This window comes from Leuresthes tenuis, unplaced genomic scaffold (genome assembly GCF_036924035.1).
Source record: "Leuresthes tenuis unplaced genomic scaffold, fLeuTen1.0.hap1 SCAF_6, whole genome shotgun sequence".
NCBI lineage: Eukaryota > Metazoa > Chordata > Actinopteri > Atheriniformes > Atherinopsidae > Leuresthes > Leuresthes tenuis.
Genome location: NW_027325360.1, coordinates 1,764,814 through 1,781,562, shown reverse-complemented (window position 1 = coordinate 1,781,562; position 16,749 = coordinate 1,764,814). Strand labels below are relative to the sequence as shown.

General features: G+C 43.1%; 2 protein-coding genes across 2 annotated transcripts in view; both read left to right on the top strand.

Annotated features, from left to right (window-relative positions):
* The first annotated feature begins 6,853 nt into the window (after positions 1-6,853).
* On the top strand, positions 6,854-10,343 carry LOC140309059 (L-rhamnose-binding lectin ELEL-1-like). Its single transcript, XM_072386892.1, has 6 exons — positions 6,854-7,332; positions 7,540-7,575; positions 8,516-8,566; positions 9,088-9,229; positions 9,590-9,741; positions 10,198-10,343. The coding sequence occupies exons 1-6, from the start codon at positions 7,257-7,259 to the stop codon at positions 10,224-10,226; spliced, it is 486 nt and encodes a 161-aa protein (XP_072242993.1). The 5' UTR covers positions 6,854-7,256; the 3' UTR covers positions 10,227-10,343.
* A 1,880-nt stretch (positions 10,344-12,223) lies between these two features.
* The window catches only part of LOC140309351 (protein mono-ADP-ribosyltransferase PARP14-like), a 28,974-nt gene continuing 24,448 nt past the window's right edge, over positions 12,224-16,749 (top strand). The window contains exons 1-2 of the mRNA XM_072387179.1: positions 12,224-12,482; positions 15,668-15,768. Coding sequence (XP_072243280.1) covers positions 12,299-12,482; positions 15,668-15,768 — 285 coding nt within the window. The 5' untranslated portion in view covers positions 12,224-12,298. The remainder of the gene's footprint in view (positions 12,483-15,667; positions 15,769-16,749) is intronic.

The window sequence follows — 16,749 nt, the reverse complement described above, 5'->3', positions numbered from 1 at the left end:
ATCCATCATCCATCCATCCATCCAACCATCCATCCATCCATCATCCATCCAACCATCCATCATCCATCCAACCATCCATCATCCATCCATCCATCCATCATCCATCCAACCATCCATCATCCATCCAACCATCCATCATCCATCCAACCATCCATCCAACCATCATCCATCCATCCATCATCCATCCATCCATCATCCATCCAACCATCCATCATCCATCCATCCAACCATCCATCCAACCATCATCCATCCATCCATCATCCATCCAACCATCCATCATCCATCCAACCATCATCCATCCATCATCCATCATCCATCCATCCATCCAACCATCCATCCATCATCCATCCAACCATCCATCATCCATCCAACCATCCATCATCCATCCAACCATCCATCCATCCATCTATCTATCTATCTATCTATCTATCTATCTATCTATCTATCTATCTATCTATCTATCCATCTATCCATCTATCCATCTATCCATCTATCCATCTATCCATCTATCCATCTATCTATCCATCCATCCATCCATCAGTGTGCACAGTTTCTGATAAACTCACAGTCGGGTGACAGCGTGTCGTAGCTGCTGCTGCAGACGTCTGAAGGCAGCTCATAAACTGTGGCAGCAGAGAAACAGAAATGTTCAATGGTCTGAAATTCAGAGGAAACAGATTCTAACAGCTCTCTGCTGGTACTGATGTTGGCATCTTGTGCACATCTGGGATATAAAGCGACTCACTGGATGATTCGGCCATGTTGTCAGTGCAGGAAACCTATGTGAGAGATTTTCACCTGGATGAACGCCTCGCTGTTAACAAAAGGAAAAGGTTCAGAGCACATGTTCTTGTTCTTATTTCTCTTCTGCAAAACTGATCAACTTTGAAAAAAGTAAATGTGAAGTTACAACATGTGAGGTATCAGATGCCCTGGATTTCACCATCAGCTTCACACCACAAATACAGTCATGTGAAAAAGGAGCTTTTACGTGTCAGGGCATGATAAAAATCAGCATCAATTCAACAACACATGACATATCAAACTGTGCCATTGTTTATGGAATAAAATCTGAGACACAGAAGCAGTGTGTGGAAGTAAAAAGAACTAGAACGGGTAGAGTTCCAGATTTAGACATTAAATCAATAGAAATTCACGTATTTTATACATGTACTGGATGGTGTTCATCAGAGGTTTGGTCAGTTTGTTGCTGCGCATCATCAGAGTAACAACGAGTTACATTTACCTGTAAGTTTTTGAAAAAAATATACTTCTAGGAGTAGTTTTAAATCACTATACTTTTTACTTCTTGAGAAGAAGAAACTGTACTCTTTCTCCACTAAATTAGGCTAAAATGAGCTTTGGTTTTCTACGCTTCTTTATTTTTATCCCCCCGCGTACATCTCATTTTAATGTTTTATTTTGACAGAGAGAGAGAGAGACTTCCGCCCAAAGGCTCTACCACGTGACTGTGTTCCACCAATCAAACGTAGCCGTGCAGTCCCTCGTCACGTGACCTTATTCAATCTCAGCGGCGGTGCGGGTTAGCTTTATAATTTACAGTGTTAGCAAACAAAAAAGAAAGATGTCAGAATCAGCGGTCGGTAATGCAGACTCAGAGGAGGAGGAACACCTTCGGCCTAATGTTGAAAGCACATTTACCTGCAAAAAGTGCGGTTTCTTGTGTTTCCACCAAAACAAACGGACTTTTCAGCAGTCAGAAGCTCAGCATCCAACAGGTAAGTTTCCTATTTTTGTTGCTGTGGTTAGTTTTTTAGGTTAAATGTTTAAACTTATCTTAAGTCTCTTTTAATGTCTTGATCTGCCTGTAGCCCCACAGATTGCTTCATTATTTTTAATTTGTTACCTGGATTATTTAAAAAAATATGTTGGTTTGATTTTATTGATTTTATTGATTGGATTAACTCTAATTTGCCTAAAGATGATTATTTTGTATTTTATTCTGTCTGATTGAATGATTGTGTTAACAAATAAATAAATAAAAAAATCAGACGTTACTCTTACTTATTATTTGGATGATTACTTTTTACTTTTACTTGAGAACAATTTTTGGCCGCTCTACTCATCAGTCTGGGAAGGGTTATAAGGCCATTTCCAGACTATCTGGAGTCCATCATTCTACAGAGAGAAAGATTATTCACAAGTGGAAAACATTCAGGACAGCTGTCAATCTTCCCAGGAGTGGACGTCCCAGCAAGTTCACCCCAAGGTGAAGAAGCCCAGAGCTACATCTCAGACTCTACAGGCCTCAGTTAGCATGCTAAAGGTTAAAGGTCACCCCAAGGGGAAGAAGCCCAGAGCTACATCTCAGACTCTACAGGCCTCAGCTAGCATGTTAAAGGTTAAAGGTCACCCCAAGGTGAAAAACCCAGGAGCTACATCTCAGACTCTACAGGCCTCAGTTAGCATGCTAAAGGTTAAAGGTCACCCCAAGGTGAAAAAGCCCAGAGCTACATCTCAGACTCTACAGGCCTCAGTTAGCATGTTAAAGGTTAAAGGTCATACATCTCAGACTCTACAGGCCTCAGTTAGCATGCTAAAGGTTAAAGTTCACCCCAAGGTGAAAAAGCCAGAGCTACATCTCAGACTCTACAGGCCTCAGTTAGCATGCTAAAGGTTAAAGGTCACCCCAAGGTGAAAAAGCCCAGAGCTACATCTCACTCTACAGGCCTCAGTTAGCATGTTAAAGGTTAAAGTTCACCCCAAGGTGAAAAAGCCCAGAGCTACATCTCAGACTCTACAGGCCTCAGTTAGCATGCTAAAGGTTAAAGGTCACCCCAAGGTGAAAAAGCCCAGAGCTACATCTCACTCTACAGGCCTCAGTTAGCATGTTAAAGGTTAAAGTTCACCCCAAGGTGAAAAAGCCCAGAGCTACATCTCAGACTCTACAGGCCTCAGTTAGCATGTTAAAGGTTAAAGGTCACCCCAAGGTGAAAAAGTCAAGAGCTACATCTCAGACTCTACAGGCCTCAGTTAGCATGTTAAAGGTTAAAGGTCACCCCAAGGTGAAAAAGCCTAGAGCTACATCTCAGACTCTCCAGGCCTCAGTTAGCATGTTAAAGGTTAAAGGTCACCCCAAGGTGAAAAAGCCTAGAGCTACATCTCAGACTCTCCAGGCCTCAGTTAGCATGTTAAAGGTTAAAGGTCACCCCAAGGTGAAGAAGCCCAGAGCTACATCTCACTCTACAGGCCTCAGTTAGCATGCTAAAGGTTAAAGGTCACGACAGGGTCAAAAAGCCAAGAGCTGCAGGAATAAATTAAGTACAGACTAACAACTTACTGTGACAAGCAGAAACAAGGGTGCAGGTGGCAGCTTTTCTCCCTCTCGTATTTGTAATAATTTGAATGTTTCGGCTCAGTAATTCTCCATCATGTTGGACTCTGGACTTTGGAGGATTTATCTGTTGATGTATTAACACACAGAGATATTAATCAGGCTTATTTCCTGCTGCAGAAAGTGTGTCCAGCTGCCCTGACTGTTAGTTTCCTTCTGCAGCTGCAGTTCTTACTCTAGTTTTAAAATGTTTTCTATCTCTTTGGAGCATAAATCATAAAGTTACTGAAGGAGTAGACGGCTAAACACATCTGAACAGATTAAAAACAACATGTTGAAAATCAAAGCAGTGCTGGTTTCTGAAAGCAGCCCCGCAGAATGCAGAAGAAGCTCCACATCTGTGTTCATTAGGCTGGACACATGGTCAGATTTCTGCTGAAAACTCACCTGAAATCCTTACAGCCTCGTTTTCTCTCCAAAGGAACATTCAGACCGGAGCTGAGCCGATGCAGAGGTGGAGCAGGAGAAGTTTCTGATGGAAAACAGCCACTTTAACCTAATAAAAGACACCAGGCTCAGACAGACCTGCCTCTCTCAGGATAAGAATGATGCATTCTGCCGCTGAGAAACAGCCAACAGCATTAATATTCAGATTTCCTGATCCGTGTCATTTTGGACCCGATCAAACATTAACAGAATTTACCCTGAAGCTCTGACACAAACGCCCTGTTTCAGCCGTTTTCCAGCGTTGCCGCTCACTTCTCCGTCTGTTATTCAGAGTAAATTCAGAGGAATGATGTCGGTAACTCCCTCAGATTGTTGAAGAAACTCCTTCTACAGACCCGTTAACTCTGACCTTGTTATGTTAAACTCTCAGTAATACCAGCGGGTGCAGGTAGAGTTCCAGGTGCCTCAGGTGTGTGTTAACATCACGCCAAAGAGGGAAGACACAGAAGATCATTCCTCCAGTTATGTTTGAAGGAAGCTGCCCTCCTTCCTCGTGTTAAACTTTAGAAACAAACACTTTACGGTCGACTGTAGGAAGAACTTCACAGAAAACCTCTAACAAAGCAGATCATCATGTTATATTCGTTCAGAATCGTCCCGATCCTGTCGGCTGTGTTGCTGCTTTGGTGTCTGAGGCTCAGGTGAGGCTCAGGTGAGGCTCAGGTGAGGCTGAGGTGAGGCTCAGGTGAGGCTCAGGTGAGGCTCAGGGGAGGCTGAGGCTCAGGTGAGGCTCAGGGGAGGCTGAGGTGAGGCTCAGGTGAGGCTCAGGGGAGGCTGAGGCTGAGGCTGAGGCTCAGGTGAGGCTGAGGCTCAGGTGAGGCTCAGGGGAGGCTGAGGCTGAGGCTCAGGTGAGGCTGAGGCTGAGGCTCAGGTGAGGCTCAGGTGAGGCTGAGGCTGAGGCTCAGGTGAGGCTCAGGTGAGGCTGAGGCTCAGGTGAGGCTCAGGTGAGGCTCAGGTGAGGCTGAGGCTGAGGCTCAGGTGAGGCTGAGGCTCAGGTGAGGCTGAGGCTCAGGTGAGGCTGAGGCTGAGGCTCAGGTGAGGCTCAGGTGAGGCTGAGGCTCAGGGGAGGCTGAGGCTCAGGTGAGGCTGAGGCTGAGGCTCAGGTGAGGCTCAGGTGAGGCTGAGGCTCAGGTGAGGCTCAGGTGAGGCTGAGGCTGAGGCTCAGGTGAGGCTGAGGCTCAGGTGAGGCTCAGGTGAGGCTGAGGCTCAGGTGAGGCTGAGGCTGAGGCTCAGGTCAGGCTCAGGTGAGGCTCAGGTGAGGCTCAGGCTCAGGTGAGGCTGAGGCTCAGGTGAGGCTGAGGCTCAGGTGAGGCTGAGGCTCAGGTGAGGCTCAGGTGAGGCTCAGGCTCAGGTGAGGCTCAGGTGAGGCTCAGGCTCAGGTGAGGCTGAGGCTCAGGGGAGGTGTAAAGAGTCCACGTCGCCTGGTTTGTCATCTCCTGGGTCAGAACCAGAGGCGTGGAGCAGAGTTAAATGATAAACATGTTAAATGCCACTGAGTGAAAGTGTCGGACCACTTTGTTTGGCTTCTGTTGCTGAAACTCGTTAACGCTGCTGAGTTACGACCTGCTGAGCTGGACTCTGGTATTTCAGAGCCTGGGGGCAGCTGATGCATGCTGGGACATGTCCTGCAGATCTCCTTATATTCTGGGTTTCAGCCCAGCTGCTTTACGACGGTAACTGATCACTTTGATTGTTGGAGCTTTGATACGTTCAGTTTAAATTCTGCACTTTCCAGCTTTAATTAACACCAGCTGTGACCTGAGAGATCAGCTGATGAGTGAATAACTGATGTTTCACAGGTTAAACACAAGGCTGCTGCAGTTTATTCTTATCGTCTGCGTCCAGTTCAACACTGACACACTTTGTAAGGTTCTCTGCTTGTTTTCTGCTTCCTTTCTGCTTCCTTTCTGCTTTTTCTCTGCTTCTTTTCTGCTTTTTCTCTGCTTTTTTTCTGCTTTTTCTCTGCTTGTTTTCTGCTTGTTTTCTGCTTGTTTTCTACTTGTTTTCTGCTTCTTTTCTACTTGTTCTCTACTTCTTTTCTGCTTGTTCTCTGCTTGTTTTCTACTTCTTTTCTGCTTGTTTTCTGCTTGTTCTCTGCTTGTTTTCTGCTTGTTTTCTGCTTGTTTTCTACTTCTTTTCTACTTCTTTTCTGCTTGTTCTCTGCTTGTTTTCTGCTTGTTTTCTGCTTGTTTTCTACTTCTTTTCTGCTTGTTCTCTGCTTGTTTTCTGCTTGTTTTCTACTTCTTTTCTGCTTGTTTTCTACTTGTTTTCTGCTTGTTTTCTACTTCTTTTCTGCTTGTTCTCTGCTTGTTTTCTACTTCTTTTCTACTTCTTTTCTGCTTGTTCTCTGCTTGTTTTCTACTTCTTTTCTGCTTGTTCTCTGCTTGTTTTCTGCTTGTTTTCTGCTTGTTTTGGGATGAAATTGTCGAAACATGTTTAAATTCCAGAGGATGATCTCTGCTGATCTCCTGTCGTTTCGTGATTTAATTTATGAGCCCGTGACATCAGAACTTCTGACGGTGCCAATAACAGATACTTGAGTCTATAAGAGGTAAAAACACCGGATAATAACAGTAATTCATGACCTTAAGTCTGTAAAACGGAGCTTCTGCTCGAAAAGAAAAGCTGAATATCCTGTGAGGACTGAGGCTAAAAGCCTCCCAGAGCCGATCGGCCCGGGTTCGGTTCACAGATGCAGTCTGAGAACGTTTATGGAAACAGAAAGACGGGGTTTTGGTTTAAGAAGAGGTGACACACTTCATCCAATCAAATGTGAGGAGGCTGCTCTGTTGTCATCAGGACCAAAAACACAAGCAGCTGGCATGCATCAGAGGTCAGAGGTCAGAGCCGGCTCCTGTTTACAGGTACGAGTCTGTCTTCAGGTGGGATTATTGTTTGATTTCTGTGAGGAAAGTCCACAAGTTTTCTCTGTTTATCTGAAGACCGACTCTTCCACGGATCGTTCATCAGCTGTGAGCTCCCCAGAACACGCCACCGGCTTCATGATGAAAGCAGATGTGGAACCATGCTGTGAGAGTTGTTGTCTGACCTTTAGAGGTCTGGATTCATCTTTGTGTTTCTGACAGATTAAAGTCCAGATGTGGACCTTGTTTACGCTCCAGTGTGGACAGAGTTGTCGTCTGTTCAAAACAAGCCCCTCTTCATAAAGTGGGCTGTTTCCACCTCTGGCTCACTCATCCAGATGTTTTTCCTTTAGGCTTTCAGCTCCTTAATGAGAGATGTGAGGGAGAACGAGGAGCAGCTGGGACTCAAAGCGGCGAAGGTCCTGGAACCCGTGGATTTATAGAGGCCTCTCCTGCAGCTCTGCAGGGTTTTACAGGTTGGTCACATCTGGGAGCGGAGGCCCTGCGTTCCTGCAGCGGCGGGACAGGCGTCGGCTTGTCTGCTGTCGGACGGACGCATAAATACGTGCAGACGCTGCCTTCACTGTCAGATGCCTGCAGGTGGAGCAACGAAGAGGAGGCTGAGAGACGGCAACATGGTCCCTGTGAGGCTGGTCGCCTTCGGCTGTGAGTATCCTCCCTGCTCCCGCTCAGCCGAGCCTCTTCTTCTGCCTTTTTTACGGGTTTAATCTGCTTCATGAATCTGTTTCTCTTTTCATAAAAGCAGCTTCTGTTAGTTAGTGTTCAGAAAGCTTCGTTCACTCCTGATTCAGAAGGAAAGTCCTGTCTCAGACGGTGATTCACAGTAACCTGATCCCATGTGTGTGCTTTCAGTGCTGGCTGCAGCTTGGTGTTTCACTCGTGTTGTCGGTAAGTTTTCCACACAACAGATTAAGTTGTATCTGCAGCTGTGTTTTTGGAGATAAAACTGTAGAAAGTCAGGTTGGCTGCTCTGAAGAAGCTGTTTATGTCTTAGTTTTAATACATTTTCATGAATAAACGCCTTTAAACTGGCTCAGAGGGAGTCATTTTTTCAAGAGATTGATAAATAAATCCTGAGATAGATAAAGAAGTCACTACAAATATATAGAATACATAAATAAAGAACAGATTTAATTCATTTCAGGGACATTTTCTTCTCGAACATTGACTTCAAACTTTAGGATGTGATTATCTGACTGAAGCAGAGACAGAACGGATCAGCCGGCAGGACACATTTAAATGTTGAATCTATGCAGATCTCTGACACTTTTCATTTTCATCTCTAAAATCTTAAAAGAACATCTTAACGTCCTTTAATCTGTGAACTGGCTGTAACTGGAACTGAAAATCAGCCCTTTGGGCCAGAAGTTGGCCCTGAATTAGAAACTGAGGGAAGAAGTTACATTAAAACATGGTGGAAAACACAAAGTTTCCTCACTTCTGTGCAGCTGTGTCAGGAGATCTGTTGGTTAAAGAGTGAAATGTCCCCGTTCATGTGAGCCTGAAGAGGTTAAAGGAAGATCAGCAGAGAGCCTCCGATCCAGTATAACACCCAGATGTGCAGCTCTGTTCGGTCACATGACCACACCCCTCATTTAAATATGAGAAGGAGAAATAAATGTTTCTAAGAACCGAAGAAGCCTTTCGGATGAGACGTGAAACGTCTTCAAGATCCAAGAAGAAGTCCAGCTGCTCTTATTCATCATTTTAGCTTTAAGAACGTCTATCTGTAGGTTGTATTAATGATCTAATCTGGGGCTGACTGAAAGTGATGTGATGATGCTGTGACCTCTGACCCCCGTGACCTCTGACCTCTGTGTGTTTGCAGAGGGAGAGGTCGTCTACGCGTGTCTCAATGACACGGTTCACATGTCGTGTGGTAAGTCCGTTTATTAGATTAATTACATTAATTAAAAACGCTCCAGCGTCAGTCGTCACCTGCTCTGCTTCCTTCTTGGTGCTCTGATTGGTTCTGTTTTGTTTTCAGGAGGCAGCTGTTATCAGACATAAAAACTTGTCTTTTAAACACCCAAATTTGAGCCTTAAACCCGTTTGAAGCTAAAAACACGTGTCGCTGGGACTTCTGTCCACATCAAACGCTTTAAAGCTTGTTTCCACCTGTTTCAGGTATTTATTCTCAGCTGTTAGCTGTTAGCTTCACATTAGCATACAAGTCTGTTTCAGCAGCTGGGTTTCTGTTCAGACTGCATGCAAAGAAGAAGAAGAAAGTGGATAAAAACAGTCCTCAAGGTGTTTTTTATTGTTTAAAAGACGAAGTCTGACCTGCTAACATGAAAACCATGTGGCTCGGCAGCTAACTGTGTTTCCTGTTGGCACCACTACTTCCTCTGCTGAACCGCAGCCTTTAATGGCATCATCTGTGAAACTGTTCTCCTGCAGACGCTGGCAGTAAAATAAACCTGGATCACATCCTGTATAAGGTCGGGGTGGGAACGAGGTGTGGAGAGGGAAAGCAGCACCCAGACGACGGGCCGGACATCTTCTGCTCCTTCCCCTGGGCTGAGATGGTGGTGGAGGATCTGTAAGCAAACTCAGTTAAACAGGGCTGCAAACAGAAAAAATCAGTGTGGAAAACATTTTCTTCTCCGTCCTCAAGTCTTTGAAGGACAGGAAATTAAATGGCTACTTCCAGAATTAAGGCGAGAAATGAACTACAACTCCCAGCATACATTTGGCCGATAAACAGCCAATCACAGAGCTTCATATTTATATCTAATCTGCTTTTGTTTAAACGTCTTTGAGGGCTAATCTGATTTAAATGTAGTACAAACCTGATGCATGCCTCTGACATCATCTTCTTTTTGGAAGCAGCGGAGGATCATGGGTAATGTAGTACTGGACATGTAAAGATTCAGATGGTGAAGAGCTTGTGTTTCTGCAGCTGTGCTAACAGGAGGTCCTGCCTGGTGCCCAACACTGAGCTGGTGTTCGGGGAGTATCCCTGTAAGGAGCAGACCAGGTACCTGGAGGTGTCCTACGCCTGTGTCAAACCAACTCCGCCGCCTCCTCCTCCGGCTCCACTCAAACCGGACTGTACGTATAAACCCACCTCACTGTGGTCAAAGATCTCACCTTTTATCTGCGCTCACATCCAGCCTCTCTGTAAATTAACTGTCCAGCACTGTGGAAAAGCCCTGATCCAGCCTCATTTCTGTCTATATTTGATCTACTGGAACACGTTCAAACATAAATAAGGTTAAAAAAAAGAGTTTGAACCGTTTTTAAAGGGCTTGAAAAGCAATATTTGGTCTGAAAACTTTCATTCTTCAACACAGCCTGAACCCTGTGGACTAAAAATGAGTGAAAAAGTGTGAAGAGAAACTCTGAAAGCTGGAGAACTGTGGAGCAGGACACTTTAAAGGCTGCAGGGAAGTCTTTTAGAGACGAGGCTGGTCAGGACTTTGCAGCAGGGCTGAACACACGAGTCCTGCTCTGAGATGCTGTAAATCTGCTCCTCTTCTTCCTGCTGATCTCTCTGTTTCTCTGCAGGTGAACCGAAGGAAACCAACGAAGCCTGATGACCTCTTTGGGCTCATTCCCAGCTTATTCGTCCCAAACTTTCTGTGGCTCTCAGATTTAATAACCAACTCGTAAAGAACACTTTATAAAAAACAGCTTATTTACTCCAGAAGGAATATTATACGTCAGTAAAACAATGACTAATTTCTCCTTTTCAAATAAAGATTCTTGTTTATTTCATGACTTTGTATCTTTAGTCTGAATGACTTCAGTCAGCAGTTATAATAAACTTTAATATAAAAAACAGTCTGACCTCAGTGTTCCATCTAAAGTCCTTCATTACAGGTGCGGTTTGATGTGGATCTGATCACATTCGGACCGTTAAATGTTCATTATGAGCTCATTCTTTTGATTTAAATCAGTTTTATGTTGAAAGTAACTCAGCAGGACAACTGAAACTATCAGAAATATGAACCAACTGGAAGTTAAGTGAGAGAAAAAGGTATCTTCATAAAGAAACTTCCTGTTTTTTACCTTTAAAACTCTCCAGCAGGTGGCGCTGTTCTAACAGTAAAGACAGTTTTTACTCTTTTTTTTTTTTTTAAACTTTAAATTATGAAAAAGTCTCACATCCATGAAACTGCAGATTCAGCATTTGTTAGGAAGGAGATGCGTAAGATAGAAAAGCACAACCAGTGATCCAGCTGCTACATCTGGAGAGACTTCACGGGTAACATCTGTGGGGAAACCGGCTGGAGAACCGACAGAGAAACATAACTGTGGATGGTGATGATTAACACCACAGGATGACGGCAATAAGCATGTGAAGGAGTGCAAAATGTAGGTTTTACATGAAATGGGTGTAATAATGGGTGCAGAGGGCTGCCACCGGGGATCAGACGCAGGCAGAGATGGACCCAACACCCCACGGAGCAGAGAACCCAGGCAGCGCGCAGCAGGAAGGGACCGGATGCAGAACTCTGAGCAAAAAACAAGATTTATTCCCAAAAAGCAAGGCAAGGACAGAAAGCTGGGCATCAAAAACCTTTAACAGTGACAAAAGTAACAAGAAAAAACAAGACGACTGTGGCTATGACGCAAAAATCTGACGCGACGTGACGTCACGCGATCCATGGAAGTGAGGTGAGGTTTCTGCTATGAAAAAAAAAAACATGACAGGAAATTTATCTAGAACCTGAAAACAAGACGTGAACATGACAGCACCCACTCAAAAGACTGCAGAGGTGGAGTCTCTGATGGAGCAGAACCGTCTCAGTCGCTTTGGGTTTATCTCAGTTACACCTTTAAGTGGAAAGTTTCTCCTGCGCCTTTATGTGTGAAGCGAGCAGATGTGCGCTTCTGTTTTGGGTTCTTTGTTGGATGATGAGCTGATGTTGCTGAGGTTTATTCCAGCTCCACTTTGTTCTCATTTAAGGAGTCTGGACGCTGTGTTTTTCCCCTCCCCTCCCCCTTGTTTTCCTCCCCTTTCTCCCCCTCTCTCCCCACTCTTTGCAACTCTTCAAAGTTGGCGCATGCGTATTTCGTTGTACTCATAAAAATGAAAATTAAGAAAATTTTATTATAGTCGTCTCAGAAAATATAAAGAATCAAACTTTATTTAGTCCAAAAGAAGCAGATTTCAGCAGGTGGATCAGATCCAAGTGTTGTTTATTCCTGGAAAGTACAATAAAAAGTATCTTAAAGAGGAAATGTGATGATAAAACTCAGACATAAGCTGCTGCTGCTGTGGCTGCAGAAGGTGTCAAACATAGAAGCAGGCAGAGAGATCTGTCAAAGCATGTGTTGTCACATGCAGCAGGTCTGTGTTACATGTTATTAACATTTCTGCAACTCTTTACATCATCACAGCTAAAGGAGCTGCTTTAAAAGTGTTTCAAATGTGCTTAAAAGGTGAAAAATATGAAGGTTTTTATCTTTCTGAAATATCAGGGTCTTATCTAACATCAGCCCATTTAAATCAGCACTTCTGAGGCTTCACGTCCCCGAACTCGGATTCATTTCTCCGTCAGTTTGAGAAGAAACGAAAGCGAAAGCAAAGTGAAACTCGTTCTAAAGTTGGAGCCCGTCGCTGTGGAGCCACTTTGGGTTTGAGCGGACCGCTGCGCGCAGGATGGCCGACTCCGAGTGTGCGCCGGTGGCCGTGGAGGGCGACTGGAGTCCGGCTCAGAACAAAACCATGAAGAACAAACTGCAGCTTTACTTCCAGAGCAGGAAGAAGTCGAGCGGCGGAGACTGCCGAGTGGAGGCGGAGGACGGAGCTGCCAGAGCCGCCGTTTATTTCCGATCAGAGGAGGGTGAGTGTCTGAATTCTGCCGAAATACAACAGCACGGATCAGTTTAAGAACCGGGAACTGACAGCAGGACACATGGTTGTTCCGGACGGAGGAGACAGAACCAGAGCTGAGTTTTACTGTAAGAAGTGGAGGAGGAAAGTAGCGTCCATTTTAAATGTTTTACGCATTTAAGATGCTCCTCTTTTTACGCATCAGAATACTGGAAAATAAAGTTTGGGCCTTTTATTCCACTCAAGTTTAATATAATCAACTTTTTTAACCCATAAAGTCAGTGATTATTTTCATCTTATGATCTTATTAACCAGGCAAATAAATAAAGCTGGTTAATAAACACACGGAACCTGTCAGCTGACTTCCCGGCATGCACCGCACCTCCCCAGCTCCAGTACCACTCCTTCCTGATGAGTCACAGCACGGAGCTGCTCTGCTGCACGACATGGATCATAAATGCTATCATAGAGTAGAAAATAACATCATAATCTGCGCTGGATTGTTTGGCCAGTCTGAATTTTATCCTTAACAGAGAGACTCAGTGAGGCAGAGGACTGTAAAAGCCTTAATTTCTTTATAAATTCTCAGTAAAACAGGAAACAGCTGCAGAGATTCACTGAAACGTGTTCAAACATGAATATAAATCCAGAATCTGAGGCAGAAACTTTGGGAATCACCTTGTTGCTGCAGAAATCCTATTTTCTGTCTGTCAAACTGTGTTTTCTTTGCTGTTTTTCATAGATGCAGCTAAAGAAATGGGAACAAATGATGTGTCTCTGTGACAAAGTGCCTAAAGATCCAGTTTAAAATGGCTTCTTTGCTAAGTTGTCTGTTCTGTGTCGACACAACACTGGTTCATCCCTTGAGTTAGGAGCCTTTTTTCTGCCTGAATGGGTCAAAGGTCAGAGTTAAGTGGCTGAACAAAGAAAAAACACTGAAAATGTTCAGGAACAAGGACTGAAAATGAGGGAAAAAGCAGAAAATGTCCAAAGAAAAACTGAAAGAGCTTCAGAAAGCTGCAGAACTATTGATCAGGACACTTTAAAGGTTTCAGAAAGCTGCAGAACTATTGATCAGGACACTTTAAAGGTTTCAGAAAGCTGCAGAACTATTGATCAGGACACTTTAAAGGTTTCAGAAAGCTGCAGAACTATTGATCAGGACACTTTAAAGGTTTCAGAAAGCTGCAGAACTATTGATCAGGACACTTTAAAGGTTCCAGGAAGCTGCAGAACTGTTGATCAGGACACTTTAAAGGTTTCAGAAAGCTGCAGAACTGTTGATCAGGACACTTTAAAGGTTTCAGAAAGCTGCAGAACTGTTGATCAGGACACTTTAAAGGTTTCAGAAAGCTGCAGAACTGTTGATCAGGACACTTTAAAGGTCACAGAAAGCTGCAGAACTATTGATCAGGACACTTTAAAGGTTTCAGAAAGCTGCAGAACTGTTGATCAGGACACTTTAAAGGTCACAGAAAGCTGCAGAACTGTTGATCAGGACACTTTAAAGCTTCAGAAAGCTGCAGAACTGTTGATCAGGACACTTTAAAGGTTTCAGAAAGCTGCAGAACTGTTGATCAGGACACTTTAAAGGTTTCAGAAAGCTGCAGAACTGTTGATCAGGACACTTTAAAGGTTTCAGAAAGCTGCAGAACTGTTGATCAGGACACTTTAAAGGTCACAGAAAGCTGCAGAACTATTGATCAGGACACTTTAAAGGTTTCAGAAAGCTGCAGAACTGTTGATCAGGACACTTTAAAGGTTTCAGAAAGCTGCAGAACTATTGATCAGGACACTTTAAAGGTTTCAGAAAGCTGCAGAACTGTTGATCAGGACACTTTAAAGGTTTCAGAAAGCTGCAGAACTGTTGATCAGGACACTTTAAAGGTCACAGAAAGCTGCAGAACTATTGATCAGGACACTTTAAAGGTTTCAGAAAGCTGCAGAACTGTTGATCAGGACACTTTAAAGGTTACAGAAAGCTGCAGAACTATTGATCAGGACACTTTAAAGGTTACAGAAAGCTGCAGAACTATTGATCAGGACACTTTAAAGGTTTCAGAAAGCTGCAGAACTGTTGATCAGGACACTTTAAAGGTTACAGAAAGCTGCAGAACTGTTGATCAGGACACTTTAAAGGTTTCAGAAAGCTGCAGAACTGTTGATCAGGACACTTTAAAGGTTACAGAAAGCTGCAGAACTATTGATCAGGACACTTTAAAGGTTACAGAAAGCTGCAGAACTATTGATCAGGACACTTTAAAGGTTTCAGAAAGCTGCAGAACTGTTGATCAGGACACTTTAAAGGTTTCAGAAAGCTGCAGAACTGTTGATCAGGACACTTTAAAGGTTACAGAAAGCTGCAGAACTGTTGATCAGGACACTTTAAAGGTTACAGAAAGCTGCAGAACTATTGATCAGGACACTTTAAAGGTTACAGAAAGCTGCAGAACTGTTGATCAGGACACTTTAAAGGTTCCAGGACAGGTTTCTTCAGACAGGAAGTCTGTTATTGTTCATTAGGAGTCCAACTGCAGACTGAATGATGGTGTTTGAATGGACCATCAGTCCTTTGGCCCTGAGGCCTCCTTCTGCTCGGGACCACAGCTGAGGATGTGCATCCTGACTTTCTTTGATGCATGAGGAGACTGAGCAGGTGTCCCAAAAAGCTTCTTTCCATGTTGGTAAATGTTTGACTTTCTTGTAAATGTTAAAGGTTAATTGAGCTCCACCCATGTTTCATTGTGGGTTTGATTCTGTGAGGAAGCATTATCTCTGCTGTTTATCTTCTTTCTCACCTGCTTTCTCCTCCTGACGTTTGATGAGAAATGGTTTTATTTGACGGGATGATTGAAGATATTTGACCCTGCAGCTGATCCAGTCCAGATATGTTTTAAGGCTGAGAAAGCCTCTGTTTTGAGTCAGAACGATCACAGATTACACGTAGGAAGACTTTTCTGGGGTCCAAAGACTCATTTTCAGGGAAATGTATCCTCAGAAGTACTTTTCTTTTATGTATCTGATGACATAAATTTAAATATGCAACAAATCTGTGTGAGAAAATGCATGAAAAACATGAACTCAGTGGCTGTAAAGCTCGTTCATGGCGCCTCACGTCTCGTGTTAATGGTCTTTAATGAAATATTTGGACTGTGTTTGTGAATGACACGAGGCTTTTGTTCCATGTGATTCCAGTGCGAGAGCGAGTCCTGGCGAGGAAAAACCACGAAATCGTCCTGGAGAAGCAAACCGTGACGTTACGACTGAGTTCTGCACCAGCGAGAGGACAATCAGAGGTGATTTATCTGCTCTTTAAAACCAAAAACAAAGTGGAAAAGGACACAACGAAAGCATCTAACTCAACTTCAGGATGTCGGCTTCCCGTAAATTAACTGAATTATTCTCTGACAAAGATTAAAAAAAAAATAAAAGGTTTTTAATTAAAAAAGTTTGGGAGGAGCTCGAGTTTAAGGTGATTAAATCTGAAACTAAACTATCATTTAATATCTAATTTCATCTTGATTTTAAGCAAACTAAAGAACATAAAACTGACCAATTGAAGCTTAACTTTCAACCCCTTTAATCTGTAGCTGAAAATGGACTAAAACGCTTTGTTGAATAAATAAAAACTGAATTAGGATGAAACAGGTCTCAACTAAAATAAAACCTTTGCCCAAATGAATAAAAACATCATATATATGACATGTAAAACCAGATGTTTTCCAGATGTTTTTCACTGTTGAATGAAACCAGTGAAAATGTCATTTAAATATATTATATAATACAGCCCAATTCAGGCCAGTTGGAGTTAAATTCATTTAAATTATAATCCAGTTAAATCCAATGAATTTCATTCAAACTTAGTTAAATTCATTCACACAGAGCCAATTAAAACAGTTTCTCTCTGAAACTCTGCTGTGCACAAATTATCTAATAAAGCAGATTGTGCAGTTTTAAACAGGTGTTTTAGTTAATGTAAGTATGTTGGTGGTTTGTAATAATAATAATAATAATGTAATAACACAGTGCTCGTGTTCCAGTTCTTCATACCTTTATGCTCCACATGAGGAAGATCATTTAGTCAAAAACAGAGAAATTAAGCTTAATCTTTAGTCCGTCTGACCTGAATGTGACCCGGTTCTTTTTAAGTGTAAACTTGCCCAACACTGAACAAGCAAACATTGTTTTTGATACAGTGTGTGTCTTTTATGGTTTTATTTCAGCTGATATGAGCTGCTGCCTCTCTCAGCCTGGAAAACGATACTTAAGTCAAAGAG